The sequence below is a fragment of the Chiloscyllium plagiosum genome, unplaced genomic scaffold (assembly GCF_037043375.1).
Source record: "Chiloscyllium plagiosum isolate Xiang-an unplaced genomic scaffold, Cpla_swu_hap1 HiC_scaffold_10, whole genome shotgun sequence".
Classification (NCBI taxonomy): domain Eukaryota; kingdom Metazoa; phylum Chordata; class Chondrichthyes; order Orectolobiformes; family Hemiscylliidae; genus Chiloscyllium; species Chiloscyllium plagiosum.
Window position 1 is genome coordinate 24,611,476 of NW_028270148.1, and position 24,040 is coordinate 24,635,515.

The window sequence follows — 24,040 nt, forward strand, 5'->3', positions numbered from 1 at the left end:
TCCTACATCTACTTCACGCACAATAGCATTAGTTCTCCCCATCTGATTCTTACATATGTCCTTGTACTGCAGTAACAAATCTTTCAACTGCACTCGACGCTCCTGAGACAAATAGCTCACTAAACTATCCCATTCCTCAAGGACTTTTTCATTTTTTAATCTATTCTGAGGCACAAAATCCACATCATCTGGATTTGATTCTCACTCTGCAGGGCAGTAACTAACACCTGTTTCTCCAGTTCTTACTCTCTACTATGATACGGTTACATGACATACTCTATACCTTTTTTCCCCCCTCTATTTGGCATCTTTACTAAATAGTTCACCTGACTCAACTTGGTAACAGGAGAAAATGAGGACTGCAGATGCTGGAGATCAGAGCTGAAAATGTGTTGCTGGAAAAGCATAGGTCAGGTAGCATCCAAGGAACAGGAGAATCGATGTTTCGGGCATAAGCCCTTCTTCAGGAATCATTCCTGAAGAAGGGCTTATATGTCCGAAACGTCGATTCTCCTGTTCCTTGAATGCTGCCTGACCTGCTGCGCTTTTCCAGCAACACATTTTCAGCTCAACTTGGTAACAGTATTAACACATTACCCCTTGGGTAAACATCCAAATCTCAGCTTTTATCTGCCACCTGTTTCATTCTGTCCCCTCTTTAGGTACTGTTTAGCTAACTCACCTACTGGATTTAATCTCTCCCTCCCCTCCAATACATAATCTCAGTGTGAGAACTCAGACTTTCACCCTGTCAATTTTTCTTGAATTTCAAAGGCCCTCTCACTTCATGACCGAATATTAACTCAAAGGGAGTAAACGGAGTAGATTCATTTGGGGCATCTCTAATGGCAAACAATACGAATGGGATACCTTTATCCCAATAATTTGGGTAATCCTGACAGCATGCTCTCAACATGGTCTTCAAGGTCTGATGCCACCCTTCTAAAGCTCCCTGGAAATCAGGATGATACGCACTGGATTTAAAGTGCTGTATATCTAAACTATCCATAACCTCAAATAGCCAGGCAGTAAAATATGACTCTTGGTCCGACTGAATCTCTGAGTAGCCCATATCATCTGAAGCGAACTCCTCTACTACGCTTTTTGACTTGATACGCTGAAATGGAATTGCCTCCGGAAATCTGGTAAACACATCCACTACAGTTAACAAGTACTGGTTCCCATTTTTAGTTCTCGCGCGGAGACCGACACAATCAATTATAACCCGCATGAAAGGTTCTTCAAGTGTGGAAATTGGAAACAAAGGTGCTGGTTTTATTACCACCTGAGGCATACTTTCTGTTTGGTATGTATAACACTTACAGCAAAAATTAACCACATCCTTGTGCATTCCATGCCAATAAAAATGTTTTTGTACCTTAGCCTGAATCTTTCGTACCCCTAGGTGACCTCCGACTGGAATTCATGTAACATCTTCTATCTGTATGCTACTGGCAATACAATCTGGTGCACTTCGGCCCATTTCTCCTCTGCACTAACCTGCCATGGTCTCCATTTCAACCTTAGGATTCTAGCTTTCAGATAATAACCCTCTGGAATATTCTTTGCCTCCTTTTCAGAGTACGCATCTATTTATATATATATATGGTTTTATTGCAAGCCTCTTAGCCTTTCAGGACTAAACACTAAACACAGAAGAGTTTTTCTACCTCTTCTGCACTTGCCTGTTTCTCTAATACACCCAAGTGTTTGAGTAATTCCCTTACAATTTCAGCTTTACTTTTGTCCTTGGTTAAACCCAAATCTAACTTAATTGCTAATTCTAAAATGTATGGCCTTTTTCTTTCCTTATAAACTTCCTTGGCAAATCTGAGAATCATCTTCAAATCCCAGAATTTCTTTCGCAATTTTAAGAGCCATTTCTCTCACTTTTAATTTAATCAACCACAAGTCACCCAAATTAAACAAATTGTCTCACCACTATTTTATTTCAAGATCTAGGACACTAACCTGCAAGTGTTTAAATATGCCGAGACTTTTCATACCCCCAAATCTATTCAAATCCATCTCAACTAGTTCAAATCACAGCCCCCAAACAGGAGGCAAACCCTCCTGCTTAATTTAAAACCAGCAAGATTTATCCCTTGCTGTAATCTATAAAAGTTTGAGTGACCAAGAACTGCTTAAAGCAAATATTAACAACTTTATTTCTTAAAGTATAACAGAATAATTAACAAACAACTATTTGCAATTCCTTACTCTAACCAATGTTACCTTCCCTTCTATAATACTAGTCCGCTAAAACTCCCAATTAAGATTTAGAAAAACAAGACTTCTTATCTAAAAACCAGGCAGCTTTCAGTTCTATTTGGCTCTTCCTGTGTATTTTCTTCTTACAAATTTCTCTATTACAGGTTACCGATTGAAAAGGTATTCTGAAGAGAACTATTTTTCAGGCAGTCTTTTATGCACTGGGGCTTGGCAGTCCTCCTTTCAATCGTTCAGTCTTATACTTCCAAAGCATCGGATTGTCATTGGCTATTAAGCTTGTCAATTTACTCAATTCAAACTGGATTGGAGTTTGGTATTTTGGGGGGCATAATTTAAACGGATTGGCTGAATTCAAATGTGTTTTTGTCTCCAGGCAACGAGCGAATCGAGTTGTTCGACCAAGTGTTACATTGTTATCTTATTGAGAATACTTGGTGCTGTGTCTAGTAGTCCTACTGCTTTTAACTCAAAGTACACCCACATCTTCATAACAGTTGTGATAAGGGAACTCCATTTATGCTTTTTGCAATCAGAGATGCACAAATGAATCAACCAAATTCAGTCCATTTGAATTAGATGTTGGGCATGAAGTAAGAGGACCACCAAAATTGATTAAGGAGAAACAGGAAGCAGACAAGAAATCAAAAGCTCGCCATTTTGCTGTGGAGATAAAATGTTAGTGTTACTTCCAGCGACAGGTGAACCTTTAAAAGCAAGGTTTAGTGGACTTTATTAAATCAACAAGAAATGGAGTGAAATGAACTATTTGATAAGGACTCCAGACAGAAAGAAATCTCTCAGTGTGTCATGTGGAGAGCCAAAGAAGACTGTTATTGGTTACAACACAGAGGGAAGAACCAAGTTCAGAGGATTCTGAATTGGACATTCCTCAAATTTAATTGGACAATGGGGAAGTTGTCAAAAATTGGGATAAACTATTGAGTTACCTTCCAGAGGAAAATTGAAATGACCTGAACGTTATTACCATCACGTGGGAGATATATGGAAATAAGTTGGCAAGTACTAACCTAATTACGCATGATGTACATATAGGAGATGCTGTTCTGACTAAGCAACATCCTTTTAGCCATAACCCTCTAACGTTGGCACAGGTTCAAAAGGAGATTGAATGCATGCTCCAAGACATAATCAGTGAGTTACAGTCTCTGGAACTCACCCATAGTAATAGTGCCAAAACCAGATGGTACCCAACAGTTGTGTTGACTTTCACAAAGTCAATGCAGTTACAAAAACTGATGCATATCCAATTCTGCATTTGGAAGACCGTGTTGAGAAGGTTGGACAAGTAATTTATATTTTTAAGTTGGACTTACTCAGAGGATTCTAGCAGGTACCTTTGTCAAAAAGAGCAAAAGCAATTTTGGCTTTCATAAAGCCGAATGGACTATCAGTTTAAAGTCATGCCATTTGGTATGAAAAAATGAGCCAGCCACATTTCAGAGACTAACCAAAAAGACCACTGCCGGATTACCCAAATGTGTCATACATATAGATGACCTGGTGATTTTTAGTCACACTTGGAAGGAACATTTACAACATTTATCAGACTTGTTTGATGGACTTCAGAAGACAAGCTTGGTGATAAACCTGCCTAAAAGTGAATTTCCCAAAGACCAAGGCACCTTCCTGGGTCATGTTAATGGATATGGACAAATGGCTCCATGGAATGCAAAAACAAAGGTAATTGGGGAATTTCCCATACCATCGACAAGAGGAGCAGTACTACAGTTCCTGAGATTGGATTTTATTGAAAATTCATACCAAGTTTAAGCAGCATGGCTGCTCCATTCACTGAATTGCTGAAGGTCAGAAATTTAGTGGACAGTGGACTGTCAGAAGGTATTTGACAGCCTGAAAGCAGTGTTAACCACTGCCCTGGTAATAGCCATACCTAATTATGCAAAGCTATTCAAAGAACAAAGAAAATTACAGCTCAGGAACAGGCCCTTCAGCCCTCCAAGCCTGCGCCAATCCAGATCCTCTATCTAAACCTGTCACATATTTTCTAAGGATCTGTATCCCTCTGCTCCCTGTCCATTCATGTATCTGTCTAGATACATCTTAAAAAACACTACCTCCGCTGGCAACGCGTTGCAGGCACCCACTACCCTCTGCGTAAAGAACTTTCTATGCATATCTCCCTTAAACATTTCCCTCTCACCTTGAACTAGTGACCTCTGGTAATTGAGTCCCCCACACTGGGGGAAAAAAAAAGTTTCTTGCTATCCACTCTGTCTATACCTGTCTTGATTTTGTAGAACTCAATCAGGTCCCCCCTCAACCTCAGTCTTTCTAATAAAAATAATCCTAATCTATCAACCTCTTCATAGATAGTGCCCTCCATACCAGGCAACATCAGAGTGAACCTCCTCTGCACCCTCTCCAAAGCATCCACATGTTGCTTGGCAATGTGGTGACCAGAACTGTACACAGTATTCCAAATGTGGTCGAACCAAAGTCCTATGCAACTCTAACATGACCTGCCAACTCTTGCACTCGATACCTTGTCCAATGAAGGAAAGCAAGCCATATGCCTTCTTGACCACACTATCGACCTTCAATGGACCTGAACACCCAGGTCTATCTGGTACATCAAGTTTTCCCAGGGCTTTTCCTTTACTGAAAAGTTTGCTCTTGAATTGCATCTTCCAAAATGCATCACCTTGCATTTACCCGGATTGAACTCCATCTGCCCTTTCTTTGCCTAACTCTTCAATTTATGTTATGCTACATTCTCTGACAGTCCCCTTCACTGTCTGCTACTCTACCAATCTTAGTGTCATCTGCAAACTTGTTAATCAGACCACTTATACCTTCCTCCAGATCATTTACGTGCATCACAAACAGCAGTGGTACCACAGATCCAACTGGTCACAGTTATCCATTTTGAGAAACTCCTTTCACTATTACCCTGTATTCTGCTGCCCAGCCAGTTCTCTATCCATCTAGCTAGTACACCCTGGATAGGTTAAATTATTCTATATGTTGTTTTCTTTTGTTTGTGTTTCATTTGGTAATCTTGGAAAGAAATTCTATTTTGTTTAAAACCAAGTGGTTAACCACCTGTATCACTCCTGGAATATTTGCTTCACATTTGCTTAAAACTAGCAAAGTTAGAGTCTGGGCTACTTTCTTGAAATATTTTAAGGGGCTCTGGCCTGGTCCATGACAGATACATTAGAAGGGCTCCTGGAGATTTATCCACTCATTTATTTTTAAAGACCTCCAACACTTCCTCTTCTGGGACGTAAGCTGTTTTCAAAACATCAGTACTTCCCAGAGATTGCTAGTCTCCATTTCTTTCCCGAAGTAACAAATGACAAAATATTCTCTCCCATCTCCTGAGTTCCAACACAATGACTCTCTCTGGCTGCTATCTTCTTTTGTATGTACTTATAGAATCTCGATTATCCTTAAGATATTTTCCAAGGCTATCTCCTGTTCCCTCTGTCTTCCTGACCTCCCTCTTAGGAATGTCCCTACACCCCGAATACTATTCAAGAAATTCATTTGAACCAAGTTGTCTCCATCTAAAAATGATTTGCCATTCTTGACTAGAACCTCAATATCTTTATTCATTCTCTAATCCCACAAACCTTACCTTTCACTAACAGGAACATAATGACTCTGAACTCATTATCATACTTTTGAAACCTTTCCACTTGTCAGACATCCCTTTACTTGTGAACAGTCTACGCCAATCAATTTTTGCAACTTGTCTGATACAATTAGAGTTTTCCTTACTCCAATGAAAAACTTTAATTTTTATGGAAGGTCTATCCTTTTCCATGACTATTTTAAAATAAATAGAATTATGATCACCAGACCCAAAGTGTTCTCCTATCACTTCAATCACTTGTCCTGTCATATTACCGAAGAGCTGGTCAAGTTTTGCTCCTTCTCTCATAGGAAGATTTACATATTGATCAAAAAAATTTTCTTGAACACATTTAAAATCTTCACCATCCAACCTTTTAACACTATAGTAGTTCCGATCAACATCTGAAAAATTAAAAATCTATTACAACCTTGTCATTCTTACATAGATCTGAAACATATGTGCATCTATTGGGGGTCTAAAGTACAATTCCATCAAGGCAAATAATTTCTTTATTTGTACTTTCAACCCATATATTTTCACTGGATTATTTTTTTTCATAAATATATTCTCTACTTACAGCAGCGAATGTTTACCTTCAAAGCCGCCACTCCCCCACCCCCACTTTCGACAGCATCCAAAAGCTGGAACATTGAGCTGTCAGTCCTGTCCTTGCCTCAGCAAAGTTTCTGTAATAATTATGATAACCCAATCCAGTGTGCCCAAACATGCCTCTAGCTCATTGGACTTACCTGCAATGATCAAATACAAGAGACTTTCTTTCGAATTACATCTGCACCTGCGTAATTCTAATGAACCACAGATCAGTTTTTACGTGGATTAGGAGTGCAGTGTTATTAGAATAGTCATGGGGAGAAGCCAAAAGAGCATTTTTACAACTCAGCTGCGACTTTGCAGAAGCTTGAAGACTGTGGTTTCAGAGTTTGGAAAAACGTGAACTTTTCAACTACCGTCAAATATTTAGGACACATCATAGAGAATAAGGGACTACAAAAGTCATCCTTCAAAAGTGAAAGCCATAACTGAAACACTAGTTCATAAAACTGTCAACCAACTACAATCATTTCTGGGCTTGCCAAATTAATATGGCAGGTTTGTCCCACATCTTGCAACCATTCACAGGCTGTCATACAATACATGATGCGAAAACATGGAAATAGGAAGATAACTGTGAAAGAGCCTTTACACAAGTCAGAGGCTTTAAAGTCCTGACCCATTTTGACCCAAGTTACCTTTGTAGCTAGCGTGCTACGCATCAGCAAATGGAGTGGGAGCAATTGATTCTTACATATTACCTAATGGTGAAAAGCAGCCAATACTTTTGCAGATAGATTTTTCAGAAACCTGAGTTGAGGGCTATGGTGAGTTGGCATGAATAAAGGAGTTCAGACCATGATTTTGTTGAAAGGGGAGTCAAGATTGAGGGGCTGAATGGTATATCCTCAGGCCCTCAGTTCCTTTTGTTTTATCAGAGCCTTCTCTGTGATGTATAGTTCTATGGTTCTAGAAAACATTACACAAATGCAAACTGTTTAACAATACCTTTTCAAGAAACACATTTTCAATTTAGTTTTGTCAAATCTTGACATAACAATCTTCTCAAAACATAGTATGCCTAAACCGTCTTGCCTTGAGCCCTTTATTTCCTCCCCTCATTATCTGACTAAAGCTAGTTCTCAGTCACTACCAAGAACAAGGTTTGAGCTTGTAACTACAGGATTCTTTAAATGGCTTCTTCACAGCACATACTCTTCATTAAGGAAATTGTTGTGTAGTATTGTATATTGAGATTTAGCAAAGCCAAATATATTGATGAACACATCGAGAAATAGGTAGTGGATGATTAGAACTTAATTTGGAAGGGAGCAGATTCTTTGTAAAATGGTCTGGAGTAGATATATTGAAAGAGAATTCAGTTGGAAGAAATGGTTTGAATATAGGAGACAAGAATAAGGAGTTCAAAATGCCCAGTGTAGAAATAGGCCATTTAGCCCAAGTCCACGCTGACCCTCTGAACAGCATCCCACCCAGACCCATTCCCTTACCCTATAACCATGTATTTCCCTTGGCTAATGCACCTAACCTACACATCCCTGAACACTATGGGAACTTCGCCAGGCCAATCCACCTAATGTGCACATCATTGGACAGTGGGAAGAAACCACAGGACTCAGCGCAGACCCACATAGACACTGGGAAAATGTGCAAACTCCACACACTGAGGATAGAATTGAACCAGAGTCCCTTGCGCTGCGAGACAGCAGTGATAACCACTATGTAATTTTCCCAATGTAATTTAGGAATATATAAACAAGGAAAATCAACGATAGATTATTTCTCAGCAAGTCTGTAATGATGTCCCTTATGTTGTAAATCTTGTGTGATCACACATAATATTTACTGCTGGTGCAGGATTGTTGGCTACTTACTTTGAACATTAAGCTAGCTGCAATTTTTTAAAGTCACCAAGAGCACTTATTGAGAGTTTGATTTTTCAGCAGCACAAATGAGTACAGTTCCTTTAGTTATTGCTGTGGCTCTGGAGTCACTTATTAGCCAGAGAAGTTGAGGATGGCAGATTTCCTTCCCTGAAAGACATTACTTTTACACTTCTCCAAAATGTACCCACACATCTGATCTTCCATGCCTCTGACTGTTTATGGGCCTATAGTACATCGTGAAATTATATATTTTGGTCCTAGGCTCTGCCATGATGGAAGACATCCATTCCACATTTACCATCAAGCCCCTTAAGAATTCTGTTTGTTTCAAATGGATTAGCTCTCATTCTTCTAAATCTCAAAGGAGTACAGTCCCAGCAGTTTAACCTTTGATCCTAAGACAAGATCAGTTAGAGGTCGAGGTCCTTGTTGGTATCAATGATATGAGAAGTGCAGAATGAGATCTTGCACCAAGAATTCAGGGAGCTAAGCAGTAGATTAAAAAACAGGATCTCAAAGTTGTTACATACAAAGGATATCAATAGGAAATTTGCAGATGGCACCAACATTGGTTTTGAGTGGTTAGCGAAGATGATTGTAGGTTACAGTAAGATATAGATGGGTTGGTCAGATGGACAGACCAGTGACAAATGGTATTTAACCCTGAGAAGTGCGAGATAATGCATTGGAAGAAACAAAATGAGGGAGTATTAATGAATGGCAGGACACAGAGGAACACAGTGTGTTCTTGGGTAATTATTCACAGATCCCACATGGGACACGTACTTTCATCAGTCGTGGCATAGAGTACAACAGGGGGTACAGAAGAGGTTTACCAGGATGCTATCTCAGTTGGAGAAATTGAGCTATATGGAAAGACTAGGTAGGCTTGGATTGTTTTCTTTTAGAACAGAGAACACTGAGGAGGGATATGATTGAGGTGTATAAGATTGAGGGTATGGACAAGGTGAATAGATAGCAGCTGCTCCTCTTGGTTGAAGGGTCAATCACAAGACAGCATAGTTTTAGGCTAAGTGGCAAGAAATTCAGAGGGGATTTGGGAAAAACATTTTCACTCAACTGGTAATGGAAATCTGGAATGCACTGCTGGGGAGTGGAGGCCAGAAACCTTACAACCTTTGAAAAACATTTGAATGAGCACTTCAAATATCATAATATTCAAGGAAATGGGACAAGTGCAGGAAGTTAGGATGAACGCAATTGTAGTTATAGTTATGTCGGTACAGACCCGATGGGCTGAAGGGCTTTTACTGCAATGTATTAAGCTATGAATCAAGCTTCAGGAAAACAGTGTGTAATTCATGAAATTTACATTCTTGATCAAAAACATGATTTTCTAGATCATAGAAGGTATTCATGTATTTGGTACAGTTCAGATAAAAGGTGTAGTACAATTATTTCATCATAGAGCCCATTACACAGTGAAGTGACTTAATTACATTAGTTGACTTGCCATTCACAAAAAGACAGGTGTACAGGTTTTACTTCAAAAACTGGGTAGCTATTTTCAGAAACAGATAGCAGCAGGGACAGCATTCGCAACTGACGAGAACATAAAAGCAGAGGAAAAGAGAACAGATAGATTCCAATCTGCTTATGGGCAATTATTTCCCATGCCCAGATTGCTACCACATATTGCTGTTTGAGTACATATGTAGTCACACCAACATGTTGGTACCACCAAACAATGCCTTTGCCATTACCACTTCTATTATGTTGGATGAAAGCCATTGGACCAAGTAACTTGTTGACTAACTATAACCAGCCTTTCCCAGCATATTTTTCCTATTGAGTTTCACCAGCTTCACAAATACTGGAAATCTGTTCAAAGGTTCAGCCACTTCTGGAAAGTACTTTGTGCCATATAATCCAATGATGCTTTACCTTGTATTATTGTCTACTAGTTAACAAAATAGCTAGAGGCTAAAGGAGTGCATTGTTGCTCTAACCCTACTACCCCACAGGTCCCAAAAAACTTTTACAGTTACAAAAATGGCAACTCACGTACGTTCTCTGCCATAGTTTAAAAAGCCAGGTTTCTTAAACAATTATTGGTTTACCAAAACATAAAACCTATTCAAAACTTATTCATCTGCATTAGTCAGTTGACATTCAGCTATTTGAAAGAGGTAAATGCTCTCAATTTCCAAAATACACATTTTAAGAAATTGCTTTATGAAACAGAAACAACTTTGGCCAACAGGTTATTCTTGAACGCAAAAACAAAAATGTTTCAAATTCTGTCTCACTGATATCCTGGCATGTGCAGTCCTCATTCGTCAGCATCCATTTACCTACTCCATATTCAAGATATAGAACAATTCTTATGGATTTTGCACGTTGACTCCATCACCCAAGTCAATTAAACTCAAACCTTTTCTGACAACAATAATGAAATTATACCATACAATAGAAAAAAATGTCAACTAGTATCTTTGAATCTAAATAAAATGAATTTACTTAATATTTGTCCAAAGATAAGTTTTAAGAGGCCAACCACCAACAATTCATTTGCAGTTTATTTTACAAATGCTTATGTTACTAACTTTTGTACACGAGAGAGCAGCTAAAAAAAAAATCCAAGCCAAAGGCACCCAACTTAAAATGAAATTTGTAACCATCTACAGAAATTGAAATTTTAAGATGCTTGGAATACATGTGTTTGCAGGATTGTATTGCCTTAAATAAAGTTATCTACAAAATAAATTTCACTTAATTGCAGAAAACTGTACATTTTAAAAAGGTACAATGATCTCAAAACAATACTTTTTCCCCCTCAAGTTGTTTCAAAATCCAAAATGCATTTCAAATAAATGCACATCTTGGCTAAATCACTCTTGATGTTTTGGCACAGGGCACTTAGCACTGTTCCATCATCCACTTCCAGTCAAACTGGTCACAAACTGATCTTGTGTTCAGATTTTTTTTTCACAAAAACCAAAACAGCATTAAAAAATAATTAAATACAAACATATATAGCTTCTTTCTAGTGTTTAAAACTTTAGATTTATGCTTTAGACCCAAAAATAACCACTTGAATTCTGGAGGGCAGGGAAAAAACCCAATTTCTTCAGCATCTAGAGTTAATAGCACTTTCCTTCAATAATTTCCTTTCATGAGACCTTGCCAAAGTCCAAAAAGTACTGAATTTTCAGATTCCTTGAATTTCAGACACCAGTATACAAGGATAAAAAGTAAATATATAGAAGAAATATCGGATATATCAGAAGAGGCTTCTTTGTTTTGAATTCTTCTCCAACCAGTAGGGAAGCAGCACTGTACGCAGCCCAGAATACACCAAATAGCTGAATAAATGAAAAACATGAAAAGATTTAACATGTTTGGATATCTTCAATGTATTACACCAGAAAGATACAAGGGGGTTTGAATTCTCTGTTGACACCTTAACTTCCAAGATGGGAAAGGCACCAAAGGGAAAACCACTTCAAACTTCTACTCTACAAGTCATGGAGGGTAGACCAGCACTCAAGATATACTAAGACACCTTGGAGTGCAGGTTCATAGTTCCTTTAAAGTGGAAGCACATTTAGACAGGGCAATGAAGGCAACATTTGGTACGCTTGCCTGTATTGGTCAGAGCATTAAGATAGGAGTTGGGATGTCATATTGCGGCTGTACAGGACATTGGTTAGACCGCTATTGGAATACTTCACTCAACTCTGGTCTCTCATGTAAATCATGATTTGGAGGGGACTGTGTTGGACTGGGGTGTACAAAGTTAAAAATCACAACACCAGGTTATAGTCCAACAGGTTTATTTGGAAGCGCTAGCTTTCAGGGCACTACTCCTTCATCAGGTGGTTGTGGAGTATAGGATTGTAAGACACAATATATAGTAAAAGTTTACAGTAGTGATAAAATTGAAATTACATATTCAAAAAGAGCTGGATTATTTGTTAAATCTCTTATCTGCCAGTGAACTTTAATAATAGGTGCCATGTCAGCTCAGACAATGCATTGAAGATGTGAGGCTGTCTGTGCCCCAATGTTCAGACTGATTCTATTTCTAAAAAAGATTTAGAGGATCTTACATGGATTCATGCAATTTTTAAGCAAAATAAAACATAATTCTGCAAGTACAAATTCACCCCACAAACTTGGCTATGTGCCCTCGCATGCGTGCATGTAAAGGGGTAGAAGTCTGAGAGAGGATGCATGTGTGGGTGTGTATGTGAGAGCGTATGGGAGAGAGAGAGAGAGTCTAAGGGAGTGTATGGGTCTTTGGGTGTAGTGTATGTAGTGCAACATGAACCGAAGGTCCCAGTTGAGGCCGTCCCCATGGGACCAAACTTGGCTATCAGCTAGCGAGCTTGGAGAAGATTTGAGGTTGAGGTTCTGGATATAGGTTTGCCCACGGAGCTGGAAGGTTCGTTTTCAGACGTTTCGTCACCATACTAACTAACATCAGTAAGGCTCCAGATGAAACACTGGTGGCATGCCTTGCTTTCCATTTGTGTTTAAGTTTCCTTGGGGTGATAATGTCATTTCCTGTTCTTTTTCTCAGGGGGTGGTAAATGGGATCCAAGTCTGTGTTTGTTGAGACTGTTCCTGTTGGAATGTCATGCTTCTAGGAATTCTCGTGCGTGTCTCTGTTTGGCTTGTCCTAGGATGGATGTGTTGTCCCTAATCTGTACGTAAGGATACTAGTGAGAGTTGGTCATGTCTTTTTGTGGCTTGTTGATGCTAGTGTATCCTGGTGGCTAGTTTTCTGCCTGTTTGTCCAATGTAGTGTTTGTTACAGTTCTTGCAAGGTATTTTGTAAATAACATTAGTTTTGCTGGTTGTCTGTATAGGGTCTTACAAATTCATTAGCAGCTGTTTTAGTGTGTTGTTGGATTTATAGGCCACCATGATGCCCAGAGATGCGAGCAGTCTGGCAGTCATTTCTGAGATGTCTTTGATGTAGGGGAGAGTTGCTAGGGTTTCTAGACGTGTTTTGTCTGCTCATTGGGGTTTGCTGCTGAGAAATCGGCAGACTGTGTTCATTGGGTACCCCATTCTTTTTGGATACACTGTATTGGTGATTTTCCTCACCTTGTCCCCACCCTGTACGCGGCATACTCATGTGACTCAGCCAACATTGTCTCTCATACGCTGCAGACAAGGATGCCCTGAGGCATAGTACATTGACGAGACCAAGTAGATGCTACAGCAACGGGTGAATGGATATTGCACAACAATCACCAGCCAGGAGTGTTTCCTCCCAGTTGGAGAACATTTCAGCGGTCCAGGACATTTGACCTCGGATCTTCGGGTGACCATCCTCCAAGGCAGACTTCGGGACAGGCAGCAACGCAAAGCAGCCAAGCAGTGGCTGATAGACAAGTTCAGTACCCATGGGGATAGCCTCAACTGGGACTTTGGGTTCATGTCACACTACAGGCGACCCCACCACACACACACACACACACACACACACACACACACACTCCTACAGACCCGTACACTCACGCAGACCTTCTCTCATACACAAGCTCTCTCTCATATGCTCACACATACACACCCACACCCGCATCCTCTCAGACTTATTCCCCTTTTTACACACACACACACGTTTGTGGGGTGGATTTGTACTTGCAGAGTAACATTTTATTTTGCTCAAAAATTGCATAACTTCATGTAAGAGTCTGTAAATCCTTTTTTAGAAACAGAATCGGTCTGAACATTGGGACACAAACAGCCTCACATAGGGCACCTCACACCTCCAATGCATTATCTGAGCTGACATAGCACCTATTGCTAAAGTTCACAACAATGTAACTTTTTTTTAAAAAAAGTTTTATTGTTAGATTAGATTACTTACAGTGTGGAAACAGGCCAGTCGGCCCAATAAGTCCACACTGACCCGCCGAAGCCCAACCCACCCAGACCCATTCCCCTACATTCACCCCCTCACCCAACACTACGGGCAATTTAACTTGGCCAATTCACCTAACCTGCACATTTTTGGACTGTGGGAGGAAACCGGAGCACCTGGAGGAAACCCACGCAGACACTGGGAGAACGTGCAAACTCCACACAGAGTTGCCTGAGGCGGGAATTGAACCCAGGTCTCTGGCGCTGTGAGGCAGCAGTGCTAACCACTGGGATTTACACATGAAAACTGAAACCAACTTAGTCATTCTAAAAGATGAGAGATTTAAACAATCCAGGTTTTTTAAATGTATAATTTCAGTTGCATCACGCTTACCTTTCGATACAAGGTCTGTGTCTTATGATCTTGAACTCCACAACTACCTGAAGCAGTGCTCCGAAAGTGAGTGTTTCCAGATAAACCTGTTGGACTATAACCTGGTGTTGAGACGTTTAACTTTGCTAGAGGAAAGATGTTGTTAAAGATGAAAGGGTTTAGAAAAGACTCAAGGATATTACCAGGATTGGCAGGTTTGAGCTCTAGGTTGGGGCCATTTTCTTTGGAGTGCCAGAGGCTGAGGCATGACCTTATAAAAGTTTATAAAATCATGAAGGGCGTGGACAGAGTGAATAGTCAAGATCTTTTTCCCCAGGCTAGGGGAGTTCAAAAGTAGAGGGCTTAGGTTTAAGGGGAGAGGCAAAAGATTTAAAAAGGGACCCAAGGGATAACTTTTTCACGGAGAGGGTGGTGTGTGTATGGAATGAGCTGCCAGAGGAAATAGTAGAGGCTGGTACAATTACAATATTTAAAAGGCACCTGGATGGGTATACAAGTCAGAAGGGTTTAGAGGGATATGGGTCAAATGCTGACAAATGGAATTAAAATCAGTTGAGGATATCTGATCAGCATGGACAAGTTAGACTGAAGGGTCTGTTTCCGTGCTACACATTTCTATGACTCTGCATTAGACCCTGTATTTCCAACTTTTCCGAAGTATCTTATTTAATTTCATTGGGAACCGCCATATTCTCCAATTTAAACAGACAATTTAAGAGAGTCTTAGCATAGAGGAATTGCCCAATAGAATCCTCACCGTGTCGGGCAATTCCTTTGACGTCGACTGCAATGGGGGCTACATAGGATCCCTGTGTTGCTACCACTTAAGCCAGAATGACGACTATCTGGCCAGTGGAAAATCCTGGCCATTGTGTTGACCTAAGAGGCCTACCAACTGAAACCAGGGTACTTAATTATTTTGATAAAAATGTTCTAGATAATTTTTTAAATGGTTACTCACCTACAGAATGCTTAAATAACTCATTCCATTTAGGGGCAGCACAGTGGGTCAGTGGTTAGCACTGCAGCGTCAGGGACCCAGGTTGCTCGGGTGACTGTGTGTGGAGTTTGCTAAGTTCTCCCTATGTCTGTGTAAGTTTCCTCTGGGTGCTCCAGTTTCCTCCCACAGTCCAAAGATTTGCAGACTTCGTGGACTGGCAATGCTAAATTGCCCATAGAGTCCAGGAATATGTAGGTTAGGTGGATTAGCCATGGCAAATGCTGGGATAGATTAAGGGAATGGGTCTGGATGGGATACTCTTTGGAGGGCCAGCATGGACTTGATGGGTTGAATAGTTTGCTCCCACATTGTAAGGATTTGATTGTTAACAGACAGTACATTCCTGATGGATTGAAAGGCGTTCGAACTTAAGTACTGCTCAAGGAAGACAAACTATTAAAAAATCTAGCTTGAAAAAGCAAGGTTAACATTTGAAGTCAATATTTTGACTATATTTTGTAAATAGAGGCTGCTGTGATCCCAGGAAGTATCTGGTCAAAGAGAATAACTGAATTCAAGCTTCAAAAGATTTCAAGAAATGTAGGAAGCGACAACCAGCATGGTCATAATCTAAAAGTATTACAGATAAAAGCAAGATTTAATACAGGTCATGGTAACCATCTCTAGCAGAAAACACTAATAATTTCAAACAGGGAAACTTACCTTTATTGTCGTAGATAAAAGCTCAAAGGATCGAACTACCAAAAGCACTGGAACAATTACAATCAAAGGGAGTAGAGAATAGCCAATCACTCCAAGAACCTGACCATATGCAACCTGTAAATTAGAATAGCCAAATCATGAGATTTATATTTGTAATGATAGAGATCTATATAACAATTGCCATCTAGATTTAACAAAACAGCACTTTTTAAGCAGTACCTACCTCACCACCAAGAACACGAGCCAACAAGAAGATGGTTAATGATCCAAATATCCAAATAGTGATAATCCATGAAACTACCTAAACAATTAATAACAAAATAAGATGTCAGTTTTAAAACAAAATACTGCAGATACTAGAAATGTGAAATAATATGAGTGTTGGAAATACCGCACAGGTTTGACCGTATTTCTGGAGAAAAGGCACTATGTAAGGTCATTGCAGTTGTACTTATTCTGGAAGAAAATGAGGACTGTTGATGAGTCAAAATGTGTGGTGCTGGAAAAGCACAGCTGGTCAAGCAGCATGAGAATCTAGCTCTGACTGAAAAATATTCAAGGTCTCTGCTTTCACTACCTTTCCAGGAAAAGTTCCAAAGACTCATGACCTTCAAAATTTCACCTCATCTTTTTTAAATGGGTGATTCCTAGTTCTAGATTTTCCCACAAGCATCAGTCTCTCTACATCTATCCTGCCAAGATTTGTCAGGATCTTATGACTCCAGAATGTACAAGCCTATCATATCCAATCTTTCCTTCATAAGGCAATTCGCCAATTCAGGTATTAGAGTCAGAGATGTACAGCATGCAAACTTGTCCAACTCGTCCATACCGACCAGATAACCCAACCTAGTCTGGTAAACTTTAATGAACTACTTCCAATGTCCTTACATCCTTCCTTAAATAGAGTGTTCAGTACTGTTCACAGTACTCCCAGATGTGGTCTCATTAGTGCCCTGTATAACGGATATGTAACAACCCTATTTTAGTATTCAAATTATCTTGCGATAAGTGAAAAAATTTTAATAGCTTTCCTATTATTTTCTGTTCTTGCAGTTTAATGTTTTGTGGTTCAAGCTCTTGGACACCACAATTCCTCTGCATCTCAAGTCTTTCACATCTGCCCATTGTTTATATATACCTGTGTGTATCTCTCTCTCTATAACATTTCCACAATTTACTTCCTTACCTGTCTTTGTGATATAAGCAAACCTGGCACCCATAACTTTCAGCACTTCATCCAAATATTTTTTAAGAATTGTGAACAGTGAGGACACAGCAGCAAGCCCTCCGTTAAGCCACTATTTTCTTCTTGCCAACCTGATATTGACCCTCTATGCCAACTGTTTGCTTCCGGTTTGTCAGCCAAACGTCTACCTCATGCCAACCCCAATACTGAGCTCTTATTTTCCACAATAAGCTGTGATGTGACACTTATCAAACACCTTCTAGAAATGCAGGTACGGTCCATTCAGGAGTTATCATTTATCATTGCTATCTCTTCAAAGAACTCCAACGGATTGATTAAGCATATTTAACCTTTCACAAAACAATCCTGACTTTGCTTAAGTAACTTGAACTTCTTGAAGTGCTTTATAACTTATTAAAATAATAGCTTCTAACATAGTTTGTATGACAGATGGTAAGCTAAATGGTCCATAGTTTCCTCTTTCTGTCTCCCTCCCATTCTAAAGAGATTTCATTTAGAATCTTCCAATCTAATGGGACCATAGGTGAATCAAGGGAAATTTACCTGCTTTTGCTCCATTTCCCTTGTAGCACTATCTTAAAAAAAAAGATTCCTCAGTATTGAAAAATTAATCAATCTCATTTTTTTGTGAGGGTGGATTCCATCTTATTTGGTATGCTTTGTGATTTCACACCTAAATGATTTTGTTCTAATTTTAAAGATATTTCCCTCCTTGTTTTTGGATTCCCTCAGAGGAAATAAAAAATCAAAACCAAAAGAACTGTTGATGCTGTAAATCAAACAAAAGCAGGAATTGCTGTAAAAGCTCAGCAGGTTTGACAGCATCTGTGAAGAGAAATCAGAGTTAACGTTTCAGGTCTAGTAACACTTTCTCAGTTAGAAATAAGATACAAAGAAGTTATACAATTTATTATTTTGCTCATGCACCTTAATTATTAAAATCAGACTATGCTCTCCACCAAATGGCAGGAAATATATATAGTTCACATCAGTCTTAACTGTTGCGCTACCTTCAATTTACTTACTCTGAATTGTCCATATAGCGAGATCATCGAAAACAAGAGAACCACAGCCAGAGGCCCCCAGAAGTCAGGATTATCCCTCACAACCTGTCTATTAAAACCCAGCGATGGCATTGGCATTAACACGCATCGGATTTTGTAGTAAATATCCTTTAAGTCAATATCCAATTCCTCTCTACAGCATTAAAAGAAAAGGTTTAAGATTTAATAATAGAAATAACAGTTCATGCAAAATATTATTATGCTAAACACATCTTAAAATCAATATACAACCTAAGATTGATCTGAGGGGACCATGAAAACAATTCAAAAGCTGAGCATCAGGCTTTAAGGGAATCCCTTGGTTTTCCTAACAATTCTGTTGTTAAAGCTGCAATGATGTGAGACTGAACCTCAAACCTTTCTTAGGTGTCTATCCAGTACATGTTGATCTCAATAGGGTAGCAGCGAGGTTAGTGTATATCTAAAAATTAAATGAGGGGTCAGGCTCTGCTACAATGTCTTTCTTTAACCTAGGTTCTCAAACCTTGTTGCCATTCATATTCAAGGCTAACAATCAGAAACAGATTGTTAGACAAACTACCAAAATATAACTAAACTCTTCACCAGAATCAGTGCCTTAACAAAAGGGAGTAAACTGGAAATAATACATAAAGGGAGGTTTTCCATTAAATACTCACTCACTCCTATCCCCCAATTTAGTAGCAAGCATATAGAGGTTTATTTCCAAATGGATAACATCCCTGTTTATTACAGAAAATTCAGTTTTAAAGAATACATTTCTAGCTGTCAAAAACTGAATTTCAGATCAAACACAAGCTCCATTTTTAAGAAAGGACATTCATCAGCGCTGAAGCAGATTTAATTACTTGTTAAATTTATTAGTCACAATCTTTTGTGTCTCTATTCTTAGAGCTGAAGAAAAAATATATTGAGTTCTTAACACTAGTTTATAATTTAACAAATTAAACAGTGTTAAATAATTTTAGATTGCAAGTTATATTTAGAAACTGAATCTTACGATACTATATTTGTACTCTTTAGGTGTTACACAATTTACAGAAGCATTCCCAAATTTTATTAAATGGATTGAGACTTTCAATGCAGGGATGTCCCCATCACAATGAAGTAATGTATAATATACAAGACCAGGGCGTCCGTCAATCATTAGGAAAGTTACTTCATTGAAGAATGCCAGAATTTCAGAGGATCTCAAATGGATGCCAAAACAAAACTAGTCTGGCTGAACAGTACGTCCCCTCTCTGCCAGAGAACCTCCCAGCAAAATCAAGAATGATAATGATTATTCAGACAGATAAGCGAAAGGACTGCATTTATTTTTGACAAATCTAAAATCATTCCATTAAAGAGAGAAAGTTTTCCCAATTCTTAGCTTGTGACATGTCTACATTGTGTGCCTAATTATTACTTTGATTCTGTGTAGAGCATTCAGAGGTTTATTTCAATACAGTATTGCACATTCAGCTAGATAGGCACACAAATGGAGCAATTCTCAGATAAATAACTCTAAGACATGGACTGAAACTGGTACTGCACACTCCTTTTCATTCCGAATGGATGCTCAGTCACAAGTGATCTAACATTATTTCAAAATACTTTTTTTTTTACATGTTAGGATTGTACATTTTATTATTCATTTAGAAATGCCATTGAATAGGTGGCAGAGGGCCTTCTTAAGCCCTTTGGTGTATGTGGGGAAGATGCCCACAATGCAGGTTTTGTCAATTTCCAGACAATTTCAATCTCCCACACATTATGTCGCGCATACACCTCTCAAGGAAATTTAATTATAAGACAGACATACAGGAGTGGTTTGATCTCCTCAGAATCATCTTCCTCAACTTCCAGAAGCCATCCATATCCCCTTTTCCTGAGGAATGCAGTTGCAGAAGCATCTTTTGTAGATTCTGTATCCATATTAAGTTTAACCTCTGGAGCAGCCATCGTACCACTGAGATCTAAAGATTAAACATCAGATGTAATCGAATAGACTTCATGAAGAAGCTCATGGGATTTTAATGTTTAGTTTCACATTAACTGCTATCTTTTGAATTACATGCTGCACTCCACATTCTTCCTAGCCAAATATAGATTGCATCAATTCAAGTTCAAAAATTACAGAGCAATATTTCAATGAATGTTTGACAGATTATCCCCACAAAAAGAAACTTAAATCAGCTAACATACTTGAAGTACACTGATTGCAGGCTGAAAAGCTAAGTATTAACTTAGTCGAACCAAAGTGAAGAACACAGTATTCAAAACCAAAGTGAAGAGCAGGATTGAGCATTTCACAATTTTCTTCTCCTGTTGATTTTTGCCATCATATTATGCAGCCAATTTCCAGAATTTATTCTGTTGTCCTGGATCTTGCTCAGACTTTTCACGGGATGCCAATTTTATAATTCTACAAGTTCATTCACTCCACAAATTTTAATTTAATTCTGTTCTTTTTCCTAAATAGGAGTGATTCCTATTCCACATTCTTCAGGGAAACAATTGGAGAATTCTGTCACTTCTATTTAGAAATGATCATATAATCAAGCAGAGTCACTTGGCAGTTAGGAAAGCAAATGCAAGATTAGCATTCGTTTCAAGGAGGTTAGAATTCAAGAGCAGAGATACACTGCTGAGGCTATATAAAGCTCTAATTAGAGCGTATTCTGAATGTTGAGAGCAGTCTTGGGCCCATATCTAAAGGAGGAGAATGTGCTGGCATTGGAGACGGTCCAGAGGAAATTTATGAGAATGATCCTGGGGATGAAGGGTTTTTCATATGAGCAGTTGAGAATTCTGGATCTGTACTCAGAATATTCAAGGGTGGTGGGGAAGAATCTCTGAGTCTTACAAAATACCAAGGGAACTGAATAGAGTGGACGTGGAGAAGATGTTTCCATCAGTAGGAGAGCCTTGGACTCGAGGGCACAGTCTCAGAGTGAAGAGACAACTCTTTAGAACAGAGACAAGGAGGATGTTTTTCAGCCAGAGGGTAGTTATCCGTAGAACTCAGCCTACACAGCATTGTAATAATTGAATGTATTTAAGATGGAGGAGCCAGTGTTGGACTGGGGTGGACAAAGTTCAAAATCACAACACCTTGTTATAATCAAACAGGTTTATTTGGAAGCACTGCTTCTTCATCATGCGGTTGTGACGCAGAACCATAAGACAACTTATAACAAAAGCTTAGTGTCATGCGGCTGAAATACGATAGATAGATTCTTGGTAAGAAACAGGATCAAGGATTAGGAGAAGGCAGGACAACAGGGTTGAGAGCCATGACTGAATGGCCTAATTCTGCATCTATATCTTAAACGTCTTTATAAGGCCATACAAACAGCAATCATATGATACAATTATAATGACTTTAAAAAATATCAGATATAAATGTACAAAGTTGCACAAAGCTATGAAGCACTCTAGTAAGACATTTAACTCAGTGCTCTATAAAGCATAATAAAACTTGCATAAAACAGTATTGGAAATTTATGCAACAGTATCCTGGTGTCTTTTCTTATCCAAGAACCAGATTATTTATAAAGTTTACTTCAGTGTGTATGCAAAGCTTTTTCACTGTTCCTCTGAAACTAAGACACTTTTATAATTCTTGAATTTATCCAAACTTTGTGGAGAATTTTAAGCTTCTGCAATACTGATGATTCAATTAGTCATAAATATCTGTGATTTTAACAATGGTGCACTCATCACATTTGTTTCAATCTCTCTACAGCCTTTGGAGTAGATACAGGAAGAGATCATCCTCCAATACCTGAATGGAAATTCCTTAACCAATTCCTATTGTGGCAAAGGCAAAACAGTAAAACCTTAATTTCCCATCCTTACTTTGTTACTTTTGGATAAGTAGACAAAACCACCATCACACCTCTCACCCACAACCAAATGATCACCTCACACGAGCACTGATAACACCCAGCTGTTTGTAGCTCCATCATTTCTCCCAGACTTTCAATTATGGAGTCAACTTGTTTGAGACTCAATCATGAATGAGTTACTTCAGTCAAAACATAGTTAGGCCAAAAGTATCAGCCTCTCCACAAACTCCAAATGTTACTGCCATAAAGGCTCTTAAAGACCATTCAAGACCAAACCACGAAAAAACACAACCCAGCAGCATTCACCTGCACATCCAATGTAATTTATTGTATCCGTTGCTCCCGATGCAGTCTCCTTTACGTTGGGGAGACTGGACACCTTCTCGCTTTAGGGAACATCTCCGGGACAACAGCACCAATCAACCCAACTGCCCCATTGCCGAACATTTCAACTCCCCCACCCACTCAGCCAAGGACATGGAGGTCCTGGGCCTCCTCCACCACCACTCCCTCACCACCCAACACCTGGAGGAAGAACACATCTTCTGCCTCGGAACTCTTCAACTCGAGGGCATCAATGTGGACTTCACCAGTTCCCTCATTTCCCCTCCTCCGACCTTTCCCCAGTTCCAATCTTCTCACTCAGCACCACCCTCATGACCTGCCCCACCTGGCAATCCTCCTTCCCACTATCCGCTCCACCCTCCTCTGACTTATCACCTTCAGCCCCACCTCCATCCACCTATTGTACTCTTGGCTACCTTCTTCCCCAGCCCCACCCACCCCTCCCATTTATCTCTCCATTCCAGAGGCTCCCTGCCTCATTCCTGATGAAGGGCTCCTGCCTGAAACATCAATTTTCCTGCTCCTTGGATGCTGCCTGACCTGCTGTGCTTTTCCAGCACCACTCTAATCTAGACTCTGATCTCCAGCATCTGCAGTCCTCACTTTTGCCAAGCATTCTTTTTGGCCTACCCCACATGAAGCACCATGAGGTGGTCATCTATATTAAAAAGTACTATATACATACAAGTCACTAGCCCAGGCAGCATGTTGAGAATGTCACCAGAAGTGAAAATCCACTGAATAGCATTAAAAACAAATATTGTTTTTTTAATGCTATTAAACAACAAAGTAGGTGAAGTACTGAGTAACAATATGGGACCTGGGTTCAAATCTTGATTGGACTGACAAGACGAAACTGTGGCCAGTTTAGTAGCTTCAATATCAAGAGTGAGAAATTTTAACATCCCGGAAAGCGGCTTTTCGGCCCATTTCAAATGATTGAGAACGGGCCGGCAGTATAAACGAGGCAGAGTTCAGATAGCTCAGAATGCAAAACCCCTTCGCATTATCAGGAATGAAGGCGAGAGGGAGACAAATTTCCCAAATTGCTGAAGAGCCAATCCTTTTTCCCAAAACAGCCTTGGACTCCACCCACCCGGATTCTCGCTACCACTCCCCCCTACAAATCCGCCACCTAAACAGCAACAGTCTGTAAGGGCAGGGCCTACCTTCACTGTCTGGCGAAGAGACGAAGGTGAAGTCCCCGTTGTTGGGACTGAAGTGCTGCCGCGGCAGATCGCTTCCGTGCGGGTTCATGGTGCCTCTGCGGGGGAGGGTGACCAGGCCGGCTCTCGAGCCCGCACGAGCTTCTACCGCTAACCGTTCAATACTCTCGCGCAACACCACGACCACCCCGAATACGTCACAGGGCCGGAGGCACCAGAGAAGGGGATAGGAGGC

At 39.7% G+C, this 24,040-nt stretch overlaps 2 protein-coding genes across 5 annotated transcripts in view; one reads left to right on the forward strand and one right to left on the reverse strand.

Annotated features, from left to right (window-relative positions):
* Nucleotides 1-24,040, forward strand: part of exo1 (exonuclease 1) — a 90,351-nt gene that overhangs the window by 37,505 nt on the left and 28,806 nt on the right. The window lies entirely within an intron of this gene.
* On the reverse strand, nucleotides 10,836-24,025 carry yipf4 (Yip1 domain family, member 4). Of its 2 annotated transcripts, none has more exons than XM_043695524.2 (6): nucleotides 23,809-24,019; nucleotides 20,266-20,419; nucleotides 18,444-18,615; nucleotides 16,432-16,509; nucleotides 16,209-16,322; nucleotides 10,836-11,639 (listed from the first exon to the last, which is right to left on the reverse strand). In XM_043695524.2, the coding sequence occupies exons 1-6, from the start codon at nucleotides 23,894-23,896 to the stop codon at nucleotides 11,502-11,504; spliced, it is 744 nt and encodes a 247-aa protein (XP_043551459.1). In that variant the 5' UTR covers nucleotides 23,897-24,019; the 3' UTR covers nucleotides 10,836-11,501. The 2 variants fall into 2 exon arrangements, with proteins under 2 accessions (XP_043551459.1, XP_087847341.1); XM_087991215.1 differs by lacking the exon at nucleotides 10,836-11,639 and adding an exon at nucleotides 14,574-14,639 and having other exon boundaries at nucleotides 23,809-24,025.